The following is a 19,640-nucleotide window of genomic DNA, read 5'->3' on the forward strand; positions in this document are numbered from 1 at the left end:
CTGGTTTTCTTAAATCAGCATCCAGGATAGCTCTAAGAGCTTAACAAGCTCGTTGTGAAAACGTGATCCAAAATTATTGACAACTAAGATCGAATCGTACTTAAAGATAAGACTTTGACCAGCACCACAAATTCATCAATGTGTAAGGAGGGAGGATACAAAAATGAATTCTTAAAAATACTTTTTTGTTTATTTTTTTGAATGAAAACACAAAAGTGTCTTTCCGTTTCTGGGGGGGGGGGGGGGCTTTTTTCAACAAACAAAAAGTCTTTTTTTAAATTTAAACCAGGGTAGTTACTCCCACCACCCCTTAATTGGAACTCCTAATTATTAACTTTTTATAATTGTAAACATAACAAAACAAAATATTTGCCTGGAAGAGGCTTCCTTTCGAAAAATGAATTTTACTAGGGAATTCAAGAAAAAAGAATTGGAGAAGGGAAAGGCCCTTCTTCAAAAATAATTTCATATATAATATAGCAAGAATCACAAGATTTTGTTATATCGAGGGAAGATTTCAAGGACATGGAGCTGTACCCCTCTAAGAACAATATTTATCCCAAGTTAGCATTAGACATTGAATTCTATTCTTGGCTTTAGAGACCAAAATAAAATCTGGAACAGCCAAAGGAAACGTTTACCAGCCAATTATGTCCCTCTCAAATTCTTTTAAATCTATTTGCCCAAATTTTAACCCCCTAAATTTTACATGTAATGTAATTATAAAGAAAGACTCTAGAGGTTTTATTTTTCCCTTAAAAAAAAACATTCAAGAAAAAGAGATAGCGTGTAACTATATTGAAAAAAATACAATATATTCAATTTTAAAATGAATGAGAAATGCTCAAGGCGTAGTAGAAGTGTCCATATCCATATCCTCATCCTGTTTAGCCCGACTGCTTGCTTTTGGGGGACTATCTTCTCTGACACTCTTTGAACTTTTTTCCACCTTCTTTTCTTCTTCGCTTCTAAGCGTGCGTGACGAGCTTCTTTCTCGGGAGGACAACTTTGGTGTTCTAGATGATTTCTTACGACCTAAAAGAAAACAAACGACATCGTATTGAAATTTTGTTTTTAATACCGAATAGAAACAAAAAGGTTTTTTCTTCAATGTATAGGGGGACATATGCGGTTTCTGATTTCTTGAAAAATATTTACTATCAGGAAGTAGAAATAGCAAACATAGCACAATATATTTGTTTTGAGTATTTTTTCTCAACGTGTTTGAGCAATTTTTACTATCTTCAACTTTTAATGAATTTTGTAACATCAATAGCCCTATATTTCCTTTTTTTGAAGACATCGGACTCCACTAGAAGAATCAATAATTTCTTAGACCACACTGCTTTTCTATTTACGAAAAAATTAAATTAAAACCCTTTTTTCTTGCTTAATTTTTCGTAGAAGAATCAGAAGATCGGTCTCTGATAAACAATGAGTTAAAAATCAGCAGCAACTTAAAATAGGTTGAAGAAAAATATTGGGAGGGGAGGATGAGGAACTATATTATCTGTGTGTGTGTGTGTTTTTTTTTACAGTTGTTTAGCTGAATTTATGAACACTGATTATTCAAAACGTGTTCATCTGTCTGAAGATATGTATCTCTTCTTGGACGGGTACTTATTAATTGGATATTTTTCTGTTATAGCAACCCCACTCAAGAATTACGCTGTGTAAAACTCGAGAATAAACCTAGAACCGGTTTTTCATCAGTCTGTATTCAAAGACAATTAGCTTACGCTCAGTGAAAAACAAGTGGCGGGTGACAGAATACATTAGACTAATATGATTTGGCTATACATTTGCACATTAGGAAGGGGGGGGTAAAGTATAGCGGGTCCAACAATTCTTACTTCCAAATATAAAGAATAATTGTAGCTAACACAAAACCCGCAACCCCCCCCCCCCCTTAATATGCAAATATATATCCCAAATTTGTTTTCTAAAGTATTAAAAAGAAGAAAATTATGAGAACAAATACAGGTCTATGGCCAATAGGAAGAAAAGGGATAACGTTTACACGAATAAATCAAACAAGGCGTCCTCAACGTCCAAAACATATAATTTAAAACAAAAGTACAAAAAAAAGGATGAAAATAAAAAAATCGAAAAAGAATAAAAAGAAGCCAACCAAATATATAGTAGCAATATTATCTATTTGGTTTGACTGTTTTCTTTTTATTCTTCTATCGCTTTAATTTTTTCTTCTTTCCATTCGTTTTTTTTTTATTTCTTCTTTTATTTCGTACAATATTTTTCACAGGTCGTGTCGGTAGAGTCCTCCAAAAAGTGATACTGTTGTCTCCACAAAAAGCGATTATCCTATCTAAAGCAATTTGCGTTCACCTTAAAGTGCATAGACAAAACTATGCAATTTTCTGCGATGTTATGCTATTGAGCAAACCAAACTTCAAAATCTTTTTTTGTCTCCCATTTTTTTCTGTAGAGTTAAGAAAAAACTAAAGAAAACATCTTTTTAGCCTTGTGCTTCGATATTTCAATGCCTATTCAGTAAAATGAAAACACCGTATAATTGTTTTAGTATTCTGAAACGGAGTATAGTGTGAGAATTTTCACTGAAGCTTCGGTCTAGGCTATAGACTGTTTAGCCACGATCTTAAATTCAGGATAAGTTGCGACATTCAGTTTACGGCAGGGTCAAAGAACAGAAGGATTGTTTATGAATGACAACTTTATAAGCTGTTGCTAGTTCGGCAGCAACAGCAACCAATTCTTACTCCACATCTTCTTAAATCTTGAATGCAGAAATAGGCTTTGATGTCAACGATGTCATGAACCTATTAGACGATTCTTACTAGAAATATGATCCCTCATGTTACTCATTTCCTTGAGTTACTCAGACGAAACAAATACAATTCCATGCAATGCTTCTTGTTTCCTATATACTTTCTTGATAGAAGTCCTATCATTTGTATATTCATCTGAGAAGTCACACTTTATCTTTCTATCATTTAGCGTTTTTGTAAGCTGTAATAAAGTAAGTTAAACCTTCTGTTAACAGATGGTGTTACTTGAGTACTTGAGCAAAGCTGATGATTGTACTTTGCTATATACCTAAGTTGCGTTCGATTAAACAGAACTTAGTTAACTAGCAAGTTTACTCTTTTCGTTTTTAGGCTTCTAATTGTCAGAAAGGGAACTAAAAAAGTTTACCAAGCTTTTGCAAGTAACGCGGAAAGGTTGGCAGAAAATTCAAAGTTGCTATAATGTGACCGTACAAGACATTAGGAACAGACCACCAGGTTTAGGAAGGGGAGGCCTGAAACAACAAAACAAAAATAGTGAAGTAGGACAAAATCATATAGGCTGACAAGAAATCCACTTTTTTGTAAAGATTTTACACTTCTTGTTTACTTTTACAAAAAGGAAAGTAACTCCGGCACTAAAAATACAGCCGATGAGTGAGCGCTTTTAATAAACAGCTGCATCATTCAAGCTGGGAAATTCTAAATGAATCATCATATTTTGCAAGAGCAAAATATCTTACCATAGAAGCAAGAATGAGCTGCTGAGTTCGAATTCTTTGCCAGAAATTCTTTGTATATATCTAAAATCGAGGATTTCTTAATCGTATTTTCACTCAACTTTTCAGTTAACTAAGAATCCGTTCGTAAATAAACGTTCAAAGTAAACTGAAAATTGCAAAAAAAAACGGCAAAATTTATTCATTAGTTAACTAATGAAAAAATCGAACGAGGCTCTAATCAACTTATTTAACCACAGTAAACGCTTCAAATGTTATTAATTAGTTTTTCTCAAATGATTAGGCTAGATATAGAAGGTGCTTGCATCCTCGATACAGGACACAAAACATACAACCTTGTCAACATAAACTTGCTTAGGAAAAACAAGCCGAGTGCCCGAGGAACATCATTGTCACACATGCCAATAAAAAGCTAAAATTTATGAATGACATTTGTTTGTTTTTTTCTTGATTTTGACGGCACACTTGAATTCTGATTCTTGAATGAAATCCCAAATCTTAAATTGCTGAAGTTTCCAGGATTTAATACCAATTTATATTTAGTTAACGGTATAGACAAAGAGACTAGGCAATTTATAAGTTAGTCATGTTACCCATACTCTTCGGTTAAAGAGGAGAAAACTGATGTTCTAAGCTTCAATATTTTCTTCTTTTTTTATAAAAAAAGAACCAGAACTTTGACTTGGATTTATAAAATTTACACTTCTAGCTGAACTTGAGGAATCGCAAGGAAGACGCAAATGGCCGTATTTACATCTTCCGCTAACGGGTGCCGTTACTTCAGTGCTTGAGCAAAACTGATGAACGTGCTTTGTAAAATAAGCAGAAAATTGGGTCTTATCAGGACAAGAATGTCCATATATTGAAATGGGTTGCAACCCTGGTTAGAGGCAATAGAATCATATCAAATGCGGAACCTTTATCTAGTTGTCAACCGTTTCATGCACGTTTGTTCCAATCGAAATCAGCACATTTTACGTTTTGACAAAATATCACACGAGCATACGATGATTCAACATGGTACAAAAAGTACAAATAGTTGGAAAAACGGCCCAACAGAAGCACTACAGCAATTAAAAGCAACTACAACCACCTTCTCAATGTTAAAACTAAGGCTGAACTTCAGATACCATTATAATAACTTCACAAAACAACCTTTACAACCCGAAATATTTAGTGCTTTGACAAAATATCACACGAGTTTCAAACAAACATCCCCAGCAGCTTCTTCACAGTAATTAAGAGCAACTACAGCCGTCTTCTCAACCCTTAAAAATAAGGCCTAATCTACGATGCCTATTTGAGTAACTTCATAAATTAACGTTGACAAATTAACAAATTACAACCCAAAAATATTTGTTGGATTAACCAAATTAACCATTAAAAAATTTTGTTGCACTGTTGTATAATTTAGATTTACGTTGCATTAACCCTATAATGCAACTAAAACGTTGTCTTCAAACTTGAATAGTGACAGATCAAATTCACTAAATATACGCGTAAGCTAGATAATAGCCTTATCAGGAATGACGAATTAACTAAGAAATACTGAAGACGTGATTGTGCCTTGCCTAACACAACTAAGAATGTGAAGCAAGGTAGGGTCGTCACGCCTTTTTGCCCTTTAATGGAAAATTTGCCCTTATATGGCAAAATTTGTTCATATACATCCATCAGAGCCAACTGGCAACTGCTGGATTAAAAACTTTTTCATTAGCTTTGACATAACTTAAATAAAGAACCACCCTGGCTTAGTAGATTGTATACTAGACTTACAATCCGCAGTCTTTCGGGACACTGGTCTGGTGTCGCTTAGACCCAGGTCCTGGCTTATGACGGGCCTGGTGTGACTCTACAAACTCGGTCGCCTGGAGGGTGGAGGCAATAGGCCTTTGAGACGTAAGCCTCGATCCAGATGGATTTGCGCCGCCGGAAATTACAACTTATGCAAGATTCACGACCTAGAATGCATAGGCTTAAGGAAGTCCACGTTTTCCACATTAGCAAGAACCCTAACAAGTACAAACAGTACATCTCGCCTCTACACAACTGTTGCTGATATGCAAACTGATGTGGCGGAATTAAATCCTATTTCTTAATTTCTTTAAAAGTTGCCGAGTGAAACATTTAAATTAAGTGAGACACCAAAACTGGGTGACACGTATTGAAATCACCGAGATCTTTCTTTCCTTTGTCAAAATTCGCGTAACCTGACCTACGCAGAACTTACCAAGAACAATATGACTTTCTAAAAACCGTTTGAAACAGAAGATTTATACGTAGGGAAATCTTGTAACTAGCTAACTGTAGGCGCTTCAAATATCAAATCCATAACTTTCGAAATATATTCTTTCTAGAATTTCTCAATTTAGATATGCCCAGTGCGAAGTTTAAAAATAAACATAAAAAAAAGTATGATTTCCTGTGCGACTATTCGACTTTCATTTACATAAGATTTCCTTCCTCTTACTGGTCGAGGGACATCGAATTCCTTTGAACCCTTAAATCATCCAAAAAGCCAAAGCCTTCGAAGGTACATTTAGTTACAGAGGACCATGTCTAATCATATTGAATTCTGTATCATGCAACAGTTTTTAGTGGTTGCATGGGGTATGAATCCCCATGTCCCTTCAACTTCGTACAAGAAGAATTATTGAATCTCTTTCCAGCCTTGAAGTTCGGAGACATTTAGAGAATGATCCTTATGACCAAAGACCATTTACTAAAAACTAGTTGCATTAATTTTGTAGACATTAACAAATTAGGTCATAATTTGAAATAAGAGGAAATTTAGCTCGTTTCCAAACAGAATTATGATACTTCTTTTGTTTTGGTTAAACTGTTAGATGGGTCATCACAGTTTGTTTTGTTTTTATCGTTATTTTCCACGCGTTTGCGAATTTCTTACTTTGCCTCATTTTCAATATTTAGCACATTTGTATATTTTCTTCTTTCGCCACTTCAGAATGGTATAACTGTTATCCTAATTAATTTATAATTGAGAAAAGATTTTAGCACTGGACCAACCTAGTTTCAGTAAATTTCACGTTGAATTGATCGTAGCTTGGAGCTTTAATTAAAATTCCCGTTTTAATAAACTTAAATCAAGCTTGTGTTGAATTTCTCTAGTTCAGTTAACACTATATGGTCAGTGGCGCAGGCATTTTTTTAAGCTTTCTAATCGTTTTTTCTGTCAAAAACTCAGATTACACTTGACATTTTTTTAAGCTTTCTAATTGTTTTTCTGTCAAGACCTCAGATCCGACACTTATTACTACACTAATTTTACCAAATACAAAAATTAAATTAACTATTCTCATGATTTCCCTAAAAAACGTCAAGTTTCGCCAAACGCTAGATGGCTTTGAAGCTTTTCATCAACCCTACCACCAGTTGCCACTCTTGTAAGTTAACCATACTCTTTGGTCCCCATCCATAATCTATAGAGGTTGACCTATATGTAGGATCTAGAGAGTTGACATACCTGGAGAAGAGCGCCTCCTTCTGTCCTTGTCTCTATCTCTGCTTGGTGAACGTTTTTTCGATGGTGTGCGAGATTTCTTTCTTTCTGGTGATCGAGACTTTCGACGTTCAATACTCCTAGATCTTCTCTTTTTTGGAGTTCTTGACCTTTTTTTGACAGGAGTTCTCGATCTCTTTCTTGATATGCTCCTTGACTTCCTTTTTGATGGGCTGCGACTACCACGACGTGAACTTGATTTTTCCAATTTGCCCCTTGACTCTGCCACTGAGGATGGCGTAGAATCTTTCTCTTTTTTCCCGCTTTCTCTGTCTCGAGATCGTTTTTCCCGTCTTGATCTGAAACAAGGCAAAAGAAATGTAATTTTAGTCTTCTTTTGAAAAGTAGCAAACACTATTCGCAAAATACAAAATTATTTTAAAGTGCGAGTGCTTTACGTTTATCTTTTAAATAAGATAAGCATTAAATGGAACCAGCTACTTACATTGGGAAAGTTGATTATCAACTATCAAAGAGAGAAGAGGTCATCTTTCCATTAAGTACTAAAACCAAAAATGAAATTAACAGTTCAAACACTACATGGCTTGCTAGGAAAGTAAGGAAAGCATTTTTTTTTTTTTTTTTGCAAACGGTTCAAAATCTGTGAAATAACTTGATTAATAGTTTAATCAAGGGCTTATTTCCTTTACCCAAATTAGCTGCTGGTGTAGAATCATTTAATGATTTGTTTGAAGTTTCAGCGAAAATGAATCCTGTAAATATATCCCTCTAGCACATCATAAACAACTTATTGCCAAGGTCAAGGCTGAGAGCTGGTAAGGAAACACCAAACTTTAGCATTCTCTTACTTGATACAATTTCTTGGCTCTCCTTAGCTTGACAAGCCTTACTACATATAAGAAGAATAAATTATGTTTTATTCAGATTTTTCCTATTGTGTCCCATCTTCCCGTTCCGTTTTTCATGTCAAGGATCAAATTCTTTTTCGACAAAAAGGGCAATACATGTTTTTATCCAAAAAGGGCAATTTATACATACTGTTGTGGAAAAAGGTTCTAAAATATATTTTCGTCAGAGTAAATGACGGATTAGTTCGAGAAACCCTCTTACACTAGCAGAAACTTAGAGAATGTTCATCTAAAGCCCTGTTTTGTTAAGAAAATTGTCATTCCATATAACTTTCTACGTTTTGTTAAGAAATGGTGTCGCAATAAACAAGAATAGACCTGAAGCATACAAAGAAAATATTCGGTTATTAAAAGAAATCTTTAAGGTACGGTATTTGACCCATTCTATTTCAGAGATTATATTGCCATCTCCCAGTACTATGAATATGAGAAATAGAAGGTGACATTTATACGCCCAACCTTCCTGAAATGTTCTGCCTCTATTGATGTTTGTCACCCTTATATTTACTTAGTCAATGACACCAGCTTGAAGATGAAGGAGGGGCATTACCATCACCCTCAATTTTTTTTGCCCTCCCTCCTAGATTTTAATTTATACCTTTTTTCGGTATTTTCGTTGAAAATGTTTTCCTAGTATTTTCACTGAAAATTTGAAAGGAGAATAAAGTTACCCACCCATTGATTTTGAAATGTGTCCCTTTCCCCAAACTTCCATGAATTGACGCCACTTTTAAGGGGCCCAGCCAAGGCACCAAAGAACTGACTTGAGTTTTACCAAAAACCTTGCTTCCTTAAAGTATCTGATATCTGACCTTCTAACTGTTATGAGTCTTGCTGTTTGTGCCACTCATTATTTGTATAATTTAAAACATTTGGGTTCGTTGTACATTTATTTAACACATTTTAACAGAAATAACGGAACAAAACATTTAATTGGAACTAATTCATTGGACAGAATTTTACTCTGGAGATATGCTTCATTCATCAATACAATCATTTGTCTGTTGGGAGTCTTTAAAATACTATTTTTGAAACTTTTGGTTCCATTCAGCCCTCTTGGCTCCATAATTGCAATGCTTCTGTGATGACTTTCATTTTGGTAGCCCACACCTCTTCTGCGCGTTGGCACATACATATAAGAAACTACGATTTTGTCTGGGTTTTTTATTGTCAACGACAGATTTCCCCATTGAACCCTCTTTTTTGTGACAGCTTCCATTAAAAAAATTTTTTTTTTGCATTTGAAGCATTGGTTCTGGCACTTTTTTTTTACCACCGGACGGAGACTCTTTTTCTTGGCAAGGCTTTCTACCACGCCGCCAACAACTATCTGTAGATGAGCATTGGACAAATATTTTCACGGTTTTGCTGAAATATTTCTTCTGCGTTTTTTTTTTTATTCGACGTGCTTGCACTCTCATCCTGCTCATGACTAGAAGGCTCTTTTCTTGAGCCCAGCTTTGTACCCCGCTGCAACCAATTATCTGAAGGTTCTTCTTTTAAGGAATTTTTACTGGGTGATTTTGAAACTTAATCGTCGGGTTTTCGGATGGAAGATCTTTACCATCATCACTGCAGCATATTTCTTTTACCTTGCCGATATTGAGTGTTGCCTCTTTTCGTCTCAACTCTCCTTCAAACAAACATGTCAGGCAGGCAGATTTTCTGTCGTTAGACGTGAACTCTTCACTCTCATAACTTCAGCAAAGGACTTACTTTGCTGACTTCTCAGCGAAGGCCTTCTGGTACAAAGGTTCACTTTTTTTGCTCAAGCCTTAACCTTCCTCTTTATTTTCGCTTTTATTGGCATTTTCGTCTACCTTATTGTACAAATTATTCATTATAGGGGGTTAGTTGACCTTTTATTGTTTTGGTCTAAGTATAAATATATTCTTCATTTTTGATAGATTTCAATTTATATACTGGGAGGAGGCGAGTAGAATCAATATAGACATTCAGTACATGGAAGTGTTTATTTAATATATTTCCATTTATATACTGAGAGGAGGCCAGTTGAAAGACATTCAGTGCATGGAAGTGTTTAATTAATATGTGAGTTTTGTTCTTATTTATTTATATTTTTCTTTCGTTTTTGCTTTTTGTTCTCTTTATGTGTTTAGTATGTTTTATTGTAATTTAATTTAAGTTGTTTTTTTTTTTTCTTTATTTATTTAATTTTTTTTTTTTCCGTTGAGAAAGGCTTCCGGATGTGGGGCCGTAATATTTGGAGTTTTTGTGCATAATTAATTGATTGGGAGTTCACTGCTTGTTAGAAAATTAAAACCCAATGTTCTTGTTTAAAAAATTTTTTTTTTGTCTTTAATTTAACATCAGTGTGGTCTAAGAAATTATATACGTCTAGCCTACGGGTGGCAAAAGAAAAATTCAATTTTATTATTTTTTAATTTAGCAAAAAAAAATGCCAATATAATTACACAACAAAAGTTTTTAGAAAAGTGAAAATTAAATAAACTAATTCCAAAATCGTTTCGTTTTAATTATCATTTAAATACATATATTGAAGAAAAGCACACGAGAAAGGTAAATTTACTAAACTTAAACCATATGCTGAAAGATAAACGTTTCAAGCGATCACAAGTTGTAAAAGAAATAGATTGTTTAAAATATAGCATTGGTAATTTCCTTAATAAAAATGATTTCCAACAAATTATATCAATCTTTAAAAATTCTTTTCAACATATTATAAGATTATCTAAGCAAAAACTAAACCAAAAATTTTTTGCAGTTAAAAAGTGAAAAGGAAAAACAACAACTATCAATTCATAAGCCTAATTATTTCCCAGGTCCTGGGGTGATTAATTTAAGCAAAAAGGAGTTAACCAAAGAACAAACGGAAATCCTTGAAAGATTTATAAAATTTGGACTACATCCTTAAACTGTACCGATAGATTAAATTATTTCAAAGATTGAAACAGGGATCCATAAGTTTAAAAAAGATATAAATAATGTAGATGAATTAAGACTAAGGGTAGTGAATATTTTAACATATTTTGGTAGTTATAAATAAAAATTTAAGAACAAATATATTAAAATTTTAAAAGATTTAAAAAAAGATGAATCTATAATAATAACGAAAGCGGATAAGAGAAATACAGTAGTAATACTAGAAAAAGATCATTATGACAGTAAAATAGAAACAATTCTAAGTGATACTTCAACATATATAAAACTTAACTCTGACCCAACTAATTTGTATGCTAAAAGATTGAGAAAAGATTTAGAAGACCTTAAAACAAATGGAAGTATCACACCCCAGATGTATCACAAGTTCTTTCCAAGGGGATCAGTTAGCCCTAGAATATATGGTTTGCCAAAAATACATAAAACAGGCATCCCCTTAAAACCTATTATTTCAACAACAAATTCACCAACGGTAAAAATCGATAAATGGGCAGCAATGACACTTAAACCATTATTATATCTCCAAAATTCGTATATAAGAAACTCGAAATTTTTAAAAGACAAACCTATAAGTGTAGAAATATCCGAAGGATCTAGATTGTTCAGTTTCGATATAAAATCCATGTAGGCTATACGTATAGTCCTTTTGATAAATCGTTTAGTATTTTATCCAAAAAACTTGAGGAACGAAAAAATGAGATAGAAGAATTACCTTCGGGAATTGAACTGGAAATTATATTAAATTTAGTCAAAATAACTAGCAGATATACTAACTATTTCAAGTTTAGAGATAATTTTTACCATCAAAGTAGATGTTTAGCAATGGGAGGGCCTTTAAGTCCGTTGTTAGCAAACATTTATGTAGAGGATGTTGAAAAGTTAGCTATAGAAACATATTTTTTAAAACCTAAATTTTGGGGCAGATATTTGGATGATATTTTAATTATTTTGAATTACGGGGAATCAGAAATTGAAGGTTTCTTGGAACATTTAAATAATTTGGGAGGAGAGTTAATTTTTACAATTGAAAAGGAAAAAGAGAATAAGTTACCGTTTCTAGATATTTTGATACATAGAAATAATAATGAACTAGCATTTTCAATTTACCTTAAACCGACTAGTAACAACATTTATTTATCTTTCACATCACATCACCAGATACATTTAAAATGGGGTGTGGTTATTTTTGTATTTGATATTGTTTACAAAAGTGTATCACAAAGATAAAGAATAGATGAACTAAACTATATGATTTATATTATACTATGTAATGGCTTTACGTGCAAAATTATTTCTAAAAGTATTGAAAAGAGGAAAAAAAAGTTTACGGAGCCAAAAATATTAGAAGATGTGTCATATCAATTAACAAATTACATAACTTTGCCTTTTGTACCAATTTTATCACAAAAATTAAGAAGAGAATTAAAAAAACATAATATAAATACAGCATTTAAATCAGGACATAATATAAGCTCGTTGTTAAATAAAGGGAAAGACAAGATACAGATAAATTTGAAAAAGGGAGTATACAAAATTCCATGTTCTTGTGGAAAATTATATGTGGGTAGAACGCAACAAACTTTAGAAAATAGGCTAGAACAACACAAGAATGCAATAGATTACACTCTAAAACAAAACAAAACACCCGAAACGTTTGAGTCAGCGGTTGCAGAACAACTTTATAATTTTCCTCATCACAGTATTTTATTTGATCAAACAAAAATAGTAGATACGTCTGTAGGACTTTTACAAAGCTTCAGGGAAATTATAGAAATAAAAAAGATAATATATGGGGGTAATAGTATCAATAGAGATAAAGTGGAATGTGGGATCAATTCAATTTATAATAGTTTAATTAAAATGCAGGCAAGATATTCAACCAATACTGATTTTAATAATATTTCTGAAACGAAAGATGACCTTGCGAACAAAGGTCAGAATGGTTTAAATGATGAGAAAAGTAAACGAACTGCAGCTAAGCTTGCAACAAAACGAATCCATTCAATTTATAATTCATAAAGTGGTTGATGAACTTGTGAAATTTAATTAAGGGTTATGGACCGGTGGGTTAGTTGACCTTTTATTGTTTTTGTCTAAGTATAAATATATTCTTCATTTTTGATAGATTTCAATTTATATACTGGGAGGAGGCGAGTAAAATCAATATAGACATTCAGTACATGAAAGTGTTTATTTAATATATTTCCATTTATATACTGAGAGGAGGCCAGTTGAAAGACATTCAGTGCATGGAAGTGTTTAATTAATTTGTGTGTTTTGTTCTTATTTATTTATATTTTTATTTAGTTTTTGCTTTTTGTTATCTTTATGTGTTTAGTATGTTTTATTGTAATGTAATTTAAGTTGTTTTTTTTTTTTGCTTTATTTATTTATTTTTTTTTTACGTTTATAAAGGCTCCCGGATGTGGGGCCGAAATATTAGGAGCTTTTTTTCATAATTAATTTTTTTGTATTTCACTGCTTGTTAGAAAATTAAAACCCGTTTTTAATGTTTAAAATTTTTTTTTTTGTTTTTAATGGAAAAGCAGTGTGGTCTAAGAAATTATCTCATAACTTCAGCAAAGGACTTACTTTGCTGACTTCGCAGCGAAGGCCTTCTGGTACAAAGGTTCACTTTTTTTGCTCAAGCCTTAACCTTCCTCTTTATTTTCGCTTTTATTGGCATTTTCGTCTACCTTATTGTACAAATTATTCATCGTGTTTGGGTTTACTCCAATTTCTTCGGCCTTGCTGATATTGAAGGTTGCTTGTTCTCGTCTCAAACTTCCTTCGAACAACCATGTTAGGCAGGCAGATTTTCTGTCGTTAAGACGTGATCTCTTCACTCTCATAACTGCGGCGAATGGCCTAGTTCGCTCACTTTGCAGCGAAGGGGTTCAGGTACAAAGGCTCACTTTTGTTTTTTCTAGAGCCTAAACCTTCCTCTTTACTCTCGTTTCTTATTTACTCTACATTTCCTGCGTTAACTGCTTCGTTGTGTTTGCACTACTGAGCCGTGAGCCGATGTTCGTTTCCCAACATTTCACCACCACACGTATCTACGCGCTTTCCATGGCACGAAACCATCCACTAGGATCAGATAATGAGCTTGTTGGGACATGATATGCCTTTCTTCTACAACTACCGTTACCAAAATGTCACTATTTTATATAGCAGCTGGAATAAAACTATTGAATTGAAATCCTCCCTCAGAAATCATAAATACACGCATCTCGTACCTCTTTGACTCAAAATTATTCCAGTTTTATTCAGGGAATGACCTTAAATGATCAAATGTTAATCATTCCAGACTTTCAAATCCGACCTGTGACCGTCCAGAATCTAAATAAATTGAGCACTCCTTTCACAAACAGTGGTTGCTTTACAAAGAGCATGATGTTTAAGGTTTTTAATTTGTTGATTATAACATTGAGGCCAACCGTCCAATATACAAGTCGAAAACTCATTAAGAATATATTCAATAAAATTATTTCACATGTCTACCTTGTTGAAGCCAGTCATGTGAGGATGCCTAATCTCCGTGACCAGAGGGCCTCAAGTGGGGTCCATGGACTCCCCCCCCAATAACCTTCTTCCCAACCAACTCTGAACGTATCAGTCTTTAAAGTTTTAATTATACTTGAAAGAAGACGTTATTTTTCGTGTCCTCGTTCATGACAATTTGTCCATTTTTAGACATCTTTTACATCTCATCTTGCTGACTAAGATAAGATGTAAATTTGGCCTAATAGTTGAAATAATATAATCATATCTTTAAAATTCATAACCATGAAGCTGCTCCAATATGCGCTTTTCCGGCTTCCCAATAGCAGTTAACTTCGGCTTCTCCTCTAAAGTGTGTACGGAAGTTCTCTGCCTTCCTCTTATCACCAACTTTTGGTTTGAAAAGCGGTTCGAAATGCCTAGTTTCAATTTTTGACCAATCAATATACTTGAAGAAATTATGATTTCTAACGTCATCTTCCCCTTCTGGCCTACAACCAAGTCTTTTATTTGGACCGTTCGTGGGGAACCCCTTGGGAAGCATCTTGAGTTTCTTTCGACATTAATTCGGGACAGGAGATACTACCCTCAAGGATTGCAGAATAAGTTTCGTATCTATTGTCACCCCAGAAAGGTAGTATTCCTGTAAGCATTATGAATAGAAGAACACCAAAACTTCACCAATCTACAGTCTTACCATATGGCTTTTGCCATATCATCTCTGGGACAAGGAAAGGATGGGTACCGCTCACTGAGTGGGTGTTTTTATCTCCATGAATACTAAGCTTACACAGCCCAAAAGCTGCCAGTTTGATGTGTCCATTCTGATCCACCAGGAAATTACTTGACTTCAGGTCTTGGTGGATAAATCTTCGAGAATTAAGAAAGAACAAAGAGATGGCAATTTCAGCAGCATAAAAAGCTGTAACTGGCTCATTGAATTTACTGCTCTGTAACATGTGAAACTCAAGTTCTCCATTACTAACGTATTCCATAAGGAAATATAATCGATCCCTAGTCTGGAAGCACGAATATAGCTCGACTAGGAAGAGATATTGAGAGGGCAATGATAAGACATTTTTCTCTGCCATAGTGACTTGAACAACTTGAAAACAAATTACCCAAAAGAAATAGTACCTGTAGGTTCATTACCAACATATCTGGTATTTTTAGGTACTTTGCAAAACTGAACGCTACTACGAATTACGAATACTGAACGGAACGCTCAAAATACCGAACGCTAAAATTACGAATACTGAACGGAACGCTACAAATACTGAACACTAAAATTACCTCGAACGCGATCTCCTTGGAGATTTGGCTTTTCGTCGGTCCCGATCTCTGCTTTTAGTTCTCGAACGCCTTTTCCTATCTCTACTCCTAGTTCGTCTTCTATGGCGAATAGGAGACGGACGCCTTTTGCCACGACTTCGGCTTCTAGTACGATGACGAGACCTGGATCTTCGTCGAGACACTGAGCGACGTCGAGAGCTAGAACGACGTCGAGAGATAGATCGACGCCGGGAGGTAGATCTGCGTCGAGAACGTGACCTTGGTGACCTGTAAAAATCAGAACAAAGAGATTAAAACCTTTAAATTTAGCATCGTCACTAAGAGAGTACACACTAAGACGGAAGAACACAGCATTGAGAAAAAGAAAAATTACTCCCTCATGATTTCATAAGAGAAACCTTGCTTCCTTTTCATAGGTTGGTTTACAGATCAAGCCCGTGTCCAAGATGGAGGGAGTTAGAGGATTTGACCCCCCCCCCCCAAAAAAACTGTCCAACTTGTAAAAACGAAGCAAAATTACATATAAGCAATTTTTTTTATTCTCATTTGAAGTTGCTCTGTAATTTCATTATTTATTACATCTGTCCAAACGACCAATCCCACACTTTAAAAACTGGTTGGTCTTAAGACCTCGTGCGTGAAACTTTACGCCAATCTAAAATAACAAAAAACTTAGCTCCACCAGACGTTCCGTGTTATTAAGCCTACAAAAAGAACAAAACATTAGTCACAAGAATTTTATCCCACGTAGTCACTGTTTCTCCGGTTAACCGTTTCTCCATGCACATCCCCTTTACAGGGAAAGTTTCAATAATAAACTGTAACCTGCAATTAGCATTTTTTGCAAATATGGAACAGAAAATGCAGATTTCTTTTCAAATGAAGAATAATACAGCTTTTCCAGCTTGGCAGATTAGCACAAAAACAACAGTAGAGATTACCGTAGCTTAGTGTAACACTGCTAAAAACGGTATAATGGAGAAAGATGGGCTACGAAAAATGTATCTTTACAGATTTGCAAAAAATATCACAATGAAGATGGCCTTTAAAAAGGAAGGAAATATAATGACGGGAGACAATACTGATGTTATATCATAAACCACCAACAAAAGTCTTTCTAGCTATATAAGAATAGGAAACAAAAATTAGCCGAAAACCATGGTTGCAGCATGTCCTGCAACCATGTAAAGAATGGACTCTATAGCCCATAGAAGCCAAAAACTTAAAAACACTTTTTGACAAAGAAACATTTTTAAGTGGGAAAAACTGTTAAATGATAGAGAATCATCATCTGAAGCTGATTCAGGAATGGCGCCCATCATTTCGATTAGATTTAATGGTATAAAAGCTTATTTTAAAAACAAATTTACGAAAATTTTGAAAATAGCCTGAAATCCCATAAAAATGGTGTTGGATCGAACTTAAAAACTGCACCATTGTAATTTCCATATTCGAAAACCACATTTAATAGAATTACATTCCCCCATCTTGAGCAAAAAGGAGGCTTTTTTTATCTCCCATTGGTGCTTCTAGTACATCTAGTGTTTTTGCAAATAACAAAACATAATAGTAATAACACAATAGATCGGCAATTCAGCACCCTAAATTAAGCATATTACATTCTCTCGTATATCTCGACTCTAGAACCTTGCTGTATAACGTTTATAATTGATGATTATTTGCTTTTATTTATGTCAATTTGTTGTTGAATTAATCGTTCAATAAATCAATCTATATACAAACAGGGTGGTTTAATTAACTCTCCAAGATCTCATATGATAAGGTATCTAATGGTATAAAACTTGCTGTTGAATTAATTACGAGTAAATCTGTCTAATCTACCCATCTAAACACAGATAGATCCAATCAGATATCCATCATCTATTTAGATGGACATCATACCTGTTAGTAGAGGAGGGGGTCCGACTCGTGACAGGGGTCCATATATGGGCATACAATAAGGACAGGGGACCATATATGGGCAGAGTCACCATAAGAAGACAGATTGCATAATGGGGTCAATGACCTCTTTTTTCCAAGATTTATGTATTTGATTTTTGTATGTACAATAGCACCGGGATGAAGGGTGCAACTGCTCATTGACTTCTAAATGGAAACAATGTTATTTATCTATGACTCGAAGGGGAAGTGATTTTCCAAGAAATTGATTGCGTAATCAAAGAGTGTCAACAACATCAACACCGACCTTGACATTCGCTGAGAGCGTGCACTTACAACATCAACAACATCAACCTTGGAACACCTGTGCTGTCGACCTCAATTCACCTATCGTGAATCAATAATTCCCCTTAGAAACAACAAATTAATTTCCCCTTTCTTGACAGATCAATCAATCAATGACATCATCTGTCAGACTTTAAAAATTTTCGCCTAGAAACATTTCTCCAGGAATAGATCCAAATCATTAATGTCTTTGCCTCGGGAACAGTTCTACTGGTCGAACTCCAAAGGATATTAATAACCAAAGGCCATGGAAACAGTTCTCCAAAGAAACATCTTAGCGATGAATTGTTTTAGCGTGCGAAAAGGTTTCTTATTAATTTGAAATGCGTTAATGCAGAGATGCCAATAACAAAGGAATAAGCTGAATTTACGTTTAGGGATTATTTGGGAGAAACCGTTTTAGACAGGTTATGGAATTATTTCGGCGAAACAGATAGAGACATTTTAAAAGAAGATTTTTGAAGAGATTTTGGAAGAGGTTTTGAGTGTGGTCGTTATAATACACAAGTTTCATTTGAACAGTGTTGTGAGGTCCTCTAACCCAACCCCAAAGGGTTCCAATCCTCCTACCCCAACCCCGAAGGAAGCCCCCGGTCCTCAAAAGCCCCCCAAGCTCCCAAAGGCCCTCCACCGGTCCCCAAATGTCCCCCAGGCCCCCAACTGTCCCCCCGGACCCTCAAAGGCCCCCCAAGCTCCCAAAGGGCCACCGGCGCCCCCAAAGGCCATCCCCGGGCCCCCCAAAGGCCCATCGAGCTCCCAAAGGACCAACGGGGTCCCAATGGCCCCCAGGCCCCCAACTGCCCCCCCGGACCCCCAAATGCCCTCCCTGTGCCCCAAAGGCCCTCCACCGGTCCCCAAATGTCCCCCGGCCCCAACTGTCCCCCGGACCCTCAAAGGCCCCCCAAGCTCCCAAAGGGCCACCGGCGCCCCCAAAGGCCCACCCAGACCCCCAAAGGCCATCCCCGGGCCCCCCCAAGGCCCAACGAGCTCCCAAAGGCCCAACGGGGTCCCAAAGGCCCCCCCGGCCCCCCCCTGCCCCCCCGGCCCCACCCCCAAAGGCCCTCCCTGTGCCCCAAAGGCCCACCCCCGGTCCCCAAAGGTCCCCCCAACCAGACACGTGCCGCCCTGCTGCACCGGGGGTCCGGACCCCGCCACAGGATGTTCCGCAGGGATGCACCGCGGGTCAGCGCAGTACTGCAGGAAGCGCCGCGGGGCGGCCCCGCAAGAAAGCGCCGCAGGATGCGCCACAGGGATGCGCCGCAAAAAAAAAAGTAAACTAAAAAGTAAAAATTTCGAAATGTTACCCCCCAAACGCCCTCCTCAGACCCCCAAAGGCCCTCCCCCCGGCCCCAAACGGCCCCCCCATCCCCCCAAGGACCACCCGCCCACAAGGGACCCACACACCCACAAAGGCTCTCCCCGAGCACCCGTCTTTCGTTGATGTGTTTTGTCGGAAACCTATGATTTGGGATGTGTAGTTTGCTTGGAATGGGATGCAGTATCAAAAAGGGCTGATTCGATTGGAAGTTAGAAGGGCTTGTGCCCTTTTTAATAGTCAAAGTAATTGGAGGATAACTAACACCCCCCTCACGCTCACCATTCCCCCAAACACATCTAATCCAAATTTTGATATAGCCATTTTTTCGACTTAGTTAAAAAATCTGAAAATTCTGTTTTTGAGGATGACACTCCCCCCACAGCCCTCAGGGCAAGGGTTCTAAGTTATGTCCTGGGGACATATAAGTTTTTTTATGGAAAGCATTGTCATAGAAACTTCAAAAAG

At 36.0% G+C, this 19,640-nt stretch overlaps 1 protein-coding gene across 2 annotated transcripts in view; it reads right to left on the reverse strand.

Moving 5' to 3' along the window:
- Nucleotides 1–781: 781 nt before the first annotated feature.
- Nucleotides 782–19,640, reverse strand: part of Srp54 (splicing regulatory protein 54) — a 52,226-nt gene continuing 33,367 nt past the window's right edge. For both annotated transcript variants that reach the window (XM_089099828.1, XM_089099823.1), the window contains exons 3-5: nt 15,614–15,880; nt 6,990–7,324; nt 782–1,035 (exon numbers count right to left, since the gene is read on the reverse strand). In XM_089099828.1, coding sequence (XP_088955954.1) covers nt 845–1,035; nt 6,990–7,324; nt 15,614–15,880 — 793 coding nt within the window. In that variant the 3' untranslated portion in view covers nt 782–844. The remainder of the gene's footprint in view (nt 1,036–6,989; nt 7,325–15,613; nt 15,881–19,640) is intronic.

This window comes from Artemia sp. Qi Xiang Cuo, chromosome 2, assembly GCF_049724085.1.
Source record: "Artemia sp. Qi Xiang Cuo chromosome 2, ASM4972408v1, whole genome shotgun sequence".
In the NCBI taxonomy this organism is placed as follows: domain Eukaryota; kingdom Metazoa; phylum Arthropoda; class Branchiopoda; order Anostraca; family Artemiidae; genus Artemia; species Artemia sp. Qi Xiang Cuo.